Source organism: Ruditapes philippinarum, unplaced genomic scaffold (assembly GCF_026571515.1).
Source record: "Ruditapes philippinarum isolate M1 unplaced genomic scaffold, ASM2657151v2 ctg3128_1_1_1_1, whole genome shotgun sequence".
Classification (NCBI taxonomy): Eukaryota; Metazoa; Mollusca; class Bivalvia; order Venerida; family Veneridae; genus Ruditapes; species Ruditapes philippinarum.
In genome coordinates, this window is record NW_026866287.1 from 55,954 (window position 1) to 61,953 (window position 6,000).

General features: G+C 28.4%; 1 protein-coding gene across 14 annotated transcripts in view; it reads left to right on the forward strand.

The window, feature by feature from the left end:
* LOC132732000 (uncharacterized) overlaps positions 1 to 5,209 on the forward strand; it is a 39,658-nt gene extending 34,449 nt beyond the window's left edge. For 8 of the 14 annotated variants that reach the window (XM_060718327.1, XM_060718332.1, XM_060718333.1 and 5 more), the window contains 3 exons: positions 2,382 to 2,488; positions 3,359 to 3,428; positions 4,303 to 5,209. In XM_060718327.1, the coding sequence (XP_060574310.1) occupies positions 2,382 to 2,488; positions 3,359 to 3,428; positions 4,303 to 4,439 (314 nt within the window). In that variant the 3' untranslated portion in view covers positions 4,440 to 5,209. Of the gene's footprint in view, positions 1 to 884; positions 903 to 2,381; positions 2,489 to 3,358; positions 3,429 to 4,302 lie in introns of all 14 variants that reach the window. The other 6 variants (XM_060718329.1, XM_060718323.1, XM_060718331.1 and 3 more) reach the window with 1 other exon arrangement.
* The last annotated feature ends 791 nt before the right edge of the window (positions 5,210 to 6,000 follow it).

Sequence of the window (6,000 nt, forward strand, 5' to 3'; positions counted from 1 at the left end):
TGAAGAGTTTGTACCTTTTCGGACAATTTTATGTATTCATATAGGTAAGCATTATTATACTCAATGAAACACCCTTGTGACAAATTTTTGAATAGTCGAGCTTTACTGTCCTCCGACAGTTCTTGTTACAGCATAGCAATGTTGATTCATATGTCAAAATTAACGATTTTTACAGCATAGCATTGTTGACTCATGTGTCAAAATTAACCAATTATACAGCATAGCAATGTTGATTCATATGTCAAAATTAACCAGTTTTACAGCATAGCAATGTTGATTCATATGTCAAAATTAACCATTTTTACAGCATAGCAATGTTGATTCATATGTCAAAATTAACCATTTTTACAGCATAGCAATGTTGATTCATGTGTCAAAATTAACCATTTTTACAGCATAGCATTGTTGACTCATGTGTCAAAATTAACCAATTATACAGCATAGCAATGTTGATTCATGTGTCAAAACTAACCAATTATACAGCATAGCAATGTTGATTCATGTGTCAAAACTAACCAATTATACAGCATAGTAATGTTGATTCATGTGTTAAAATTAACCATTTTTACAGCATCATGAACATTTTTTATCAGAAATACAAGTATATGTTTTAACAAATTTAACAACAGGGTAATCATTCCTTTCATGCTATTCATTCATGGTTGATATAGGTTTATTTGGCAAATAGAAAAAAGGAGAGCACAATGAGGTATCCATTTTAAGTTGTTGCTGAACTGACTATAAAGTTGGCAAATACTTTCTAAGAACAGGTACAAAATCTATAACAGAACTAGATGTTTTTTAATTAAAACAAGTAAACATAATGTATTCCTGAATTAATATACTAGTCATGTATATGATAATACTTTTGAATTTAATTTTAGATGGGTTTTCCCAGGCTGGTTTGTATTTTACAACATTATATGACACACATTAAAGGATATTGTGTGGTTGCACTCGCAGTGTGTTGTTAGACAAATGGTCCACTTCAGTACCTATTTTACATCAATCTCTTGATTAAGGCTTAATAGACTTATTAGTATGATTGGCCATTGAGGCATTTTCAGGATGGATAATTTATTGTTGATGAACATTGATGACTTCTTAACCTTATAAACAATGATGAAATATTAACATACTGTCATTAATGTTGATTACAGGTGTATTACAGGTGTATTGTTGCCTAATTAGGCTGTAATGTAATTGTTTGTTTCTGGTCTTTTACAAGTTTTCACAGTGTTCAAATGTTTGTTTGTCCAAATAGAGATTGATAGAGGAAATGAAAATGTACATGGAACCCAGAGGGTAGGGGGCAGTGATTATGTGTTTTTCCTATTTAAATGCCATAATTTGACAATAAGAAGTTTCAAATTGTTAGTATTAGGCTTTAGTCTATCACAGGTTTTTAGTGGTTTACTTTAGAATCACTGACAGATGAAGGTCTTGAAACATTTTTTTTTGCTTTTGCCTTTATGACAACTCTGTAATTATTTGCAATGAGTTTTCCTAATTTTCCCGAGAATTTAAAGAGGGAAGGGTACAAGTGTTCTGATTTTATGAGAAGAAGGATACACAATTCACATGTTTGCATATTTTTTTACAAGGAATAAGTTTATTTTAGTTTAAACATTTTTTATTTTCAAGTCTGCTTGTGAAACAAATCTAAACAACTTTAATCATTATATATTGCAAAGACTTTATTCATGAGTGCAGTGAAAATATGATTTTTTATATTCTTTCATAAAAAGTAATACACACATGTATATAAATGACATAATTACTGTTATTTTAATTTTTATTAGTATAAAAAAACTTGTGTAGATGTATGGGAATGGGTAGCACAAGTGGAATACAGCGTAATTTGTTTACTATTCAATAATATCTTATATTAGTAATTGATATGTATATTTCTTGACATAGTAAAATTTTTTAACTTTCTAACTATAAAGTACATATCTATACTTCAACATTAGTATTTTATAAAGAATGGTATGTTATTATTATTTACTATAACTAATTTAACTAACTTGTAATCAACTCCTGTGGCAAAGAAAACTTTCATAGAGCCAGCTTTTATATCTAAAGTCAAAGGTGGTTATATTCTGAGCTCATTAATCTTTATTATTTTAGTATTAAAATCTCTTGAATTAACAATTTACAGTTGAAATGTATTATTAGAACTGTTACTAAATGTATAAATGAGTGAACAAACATTGTAATAAATATTTAATGAAATATTTTTCATGGAGTACAGACATTCAACTTTAATATTAAACAGCCACACCTGTAATACAAACTTTGAAATTGATTTTTTTTTTCAAAGTGTGATAAATTATATTATATTTTTGGTATCTATGACAACTATTTATTATTTGATATAGATCAACAGAAGTTATCTGATGATGATATGGACCTGAAAGGTATAGGAATTGTGCGTGCAGCACCCGTTGGTGATGATGGTAACATGCCAGATGCTAGTAATGATCGGGTATAAATCTATAACTTTATTGCCATGACAATTCATGTATGACAAATGAATGAGATAAACAACTAAACAATCAAAAAATGAATTGATGGAATGAACAAATAAACAATAAGTAGATATGGTATTTCAATACAATAAAATGAACTTTCTTTGTATCTGGTGTATATATAGATAGATTTAGGGACTGATGGCCCGGTAATTAAAATGTCTACCTCTCAACCAACAGATTGTGTGTTGATTTATAAACTATGCTCAAATTTGATTTTAGAAACATATTAAAAATTATTGCTACAGTCAGTCTCACAAGATATGTTAAGTTTAAAATTATACAATTTAAAAATTAGACATGATCACAATAGGAATATATAGGGTCATTATAATTATACCAACTAATAAGTTGACCTGCAATAAGAAAAGCAGCTTCCTATACACAGCTTTTTCTTTCTTTTATTCAAATGTGACATATTCAGTAAGAATTTCATAAATTTCAATAAATTTCTGTGATAAAGATATTTTAGTCAAGGATGAGTATAAAGAATATCTTTAAAGCATACTGGAATATAACAACCATGTGTCTTCCCTGTAACACAGGAAGCATGGATAGAGTGGCTGTACAATCAAACTAGAATAAGAAATAAGTAAATAAATTCATATATTGGAAGTGTGCAGTATATAAACAAGTCTAATTCCTGTTATCTCAAGAAATGTTAATTTAAAATATATAGAATCAGCAGTAAGGTACAGTAATTGGAAGTAATTCTTGCTTGTAATGGCAAGACAGGGTAAACATTGAATTGTATAAGCTTGCAAGACAGGTAACAGTGATTTATATACTATTAAGTGATTAATATGTTATATTTTTGTTCCTTATAGCCAATGCCAGCTCCTACACCCCTACCTCTGAGTGAACTCGCACCTTTACCATGTGAAGATGACTTATTTGGTAAGTAAAGTTTTCTTTTACTTTACTAACACTTGTTTTCTTATTTCATTGAGAAATATTTTCAAAGCTTTAGAGCAAAAGCTAATATAGCTTTAAATAATTGAAGTATCTTAGTAAAAAGAAAGTGATTTAATTTTATATAAAAAGTACAAGACAATCCTGATGAATTGTTTCATGCAGGAAGAGAAAGGATTGATGATACATAACACCCTACATTGTGATGACATCATTAATGATGTCATATATCACACCCTACATTATGATGACATCATTAATGATGTCATACATAACAACCTACATTGTGATGACATCATTATTGATGTCATATTTAACACCCTACATTGTGATGACATCATTAATGATGTCATATATCACACCCTACATTATGATGACATCATTAATGATGTCATATATCACACCCTACATTGTGATGACATCATTAATGATGTCATATATCACACCCTACATTGTGATGACATCATTAATGATGTCATATATCACACCCTACATTATGATGACATCATTAATGATGTCATATATCACACCCTACATTATGATGACATCATTATTGATGTCATATTTAACACCTTACATTGTAATGACATCAATAATGATGTCATAATTGATGTTTTAACTGTATATAACTTTATAAAAATTATTAAATTTTATATATTTTTGTCAGTATCCCAACAATAAAACTTTCTTTCACTCATTATAATTATATAGCTTGATTGAGAAACAAATTACTTCATCTTGTATTAATCACTATAGTAGTGTATACCTGGATAGAGAAGCAGACACTTTTGTTGTCCTCATTGACACTCATTTATATCAAAACAAATATGATGATAGAATAGTTTTGATCTTGTTTCAGGTGACATATCTCAGTTGAAGGAACAATATAAGAAGGATCGGGAAGAATTTGAGCGACAACAAGGCCTCAATAAAATCCGACAAGAACAAGGCCTCCAAGAAAAACTGGCTGCAAGACGACACAAGAAGAAATGTTAAAACAGTTGTTCTGCTTATATGTATCACAAAATTGACAAATCAGTTATTAAATTGCAAACAGTTCAGCTAACTAAATAACAGTTAATAAAGTAAATAACAAAAGTGACCAATCTGAAACAAACAATACATTTAATCAAATGACATTAATTTACTTAAAATTTAAAGGTCACAAATAGTTCATTAAATCAAATGACAGTAAACAGTACATAATGCTTAGAATTACTTCAATGCTAAAAAAAAATGCTTAAAAGAAAAGTCTTTGACCTAATTAACCAGTAAGTATTTTTTTATCAACAGTTATTGACCAGTAGGAATTAAAGACATTTTTCTTTAATCAGTAAATTGCATATTATGAACCAATTAAAATGATTCCTGATGAATGAAGTAATATAATGGAAGAGTTTTGCACATATACAGATTTATGATACACTTTTTATTTTGTTGTGCTGTGTTTTAAATTATATTTTAATAAGTAAATATTACAGTGTGTCAAAATTTATCTAAAATTAATATGAACAGTTCCAAAGTCAAAGCAAGCAAAGTTCATTATCTAATTTTTTAAGTGTAATGGTTTAACAATGTTATATAACATAAAATTGTTAAAATTGAGTGTATTTTATACTGTGTTTTACAAGTTAAATATGACTTACAGCCTACTCATTTGTAGAGAAACAAACACTCTATTATTGTATCAATAGAATTGAATATATCAACATGTACCTCATTTCTTTTACACAACATAAAATGTATCATTTATACATTAACATGCAGACAATAGAAAATTGGCTTTATTCACCAGTATTATCAAGGAAGCATTGTTCAAATGTTGTTTGTCTTTAAAAATTATTTTAGATATGAGTACAATGTAATAGACTTACACTGGAATTAAGGAATATCTAGGATTTTCCCAGCTAATCAAGGGGTATAAACAAACTGTTACAGTTATAGCTTTTAAAAAAAAAAAGTGCAACAAGTTAACTTATCTATTGTGAACGGTAGTGCACCATGACGCTGCAGTAATAAATGTTTGTTTGTACCGCAGGATTAGCTTGGAAAAACCCAGATTAGCCAAGTTCTGGACTACAACTATTATTGAAAATTTTCAAGACATGACATGTTTTTGTTTTTGTTTTTTGATATTTTTAAACCTTGTCCTTTCAAATTTTGGTACGACGTTCTTTTTGAGAATATTTCTCCTTACAAAAATTCCGTCCCAGTTTCATGTATATTTACACCTCATATTTTTTTTATATTTATTTATTGTGATAAACATTTTAATGTGGTCTTGTTATATTGGACAAAGTTATGACTTTTTACAGTCACTTGTATATACAGTTTATATTGTGTTAACATCAGTATTTTATTCATTTTATCCTCTACTTTTGAACACAAATATTTCAGCATCATGTTTGAGTGTCTTAAAGAAATTTGTTTATTCTGTAACTTTTGTAAAGATTGTTTACTCTATTACTTTTGCAAAGATTTGTTTACTCTGTTACTTTTGTGAATATCTCTAACATTGCCCTCTAAAAAATTGCAGCACTGACTAATTTATGTTGTA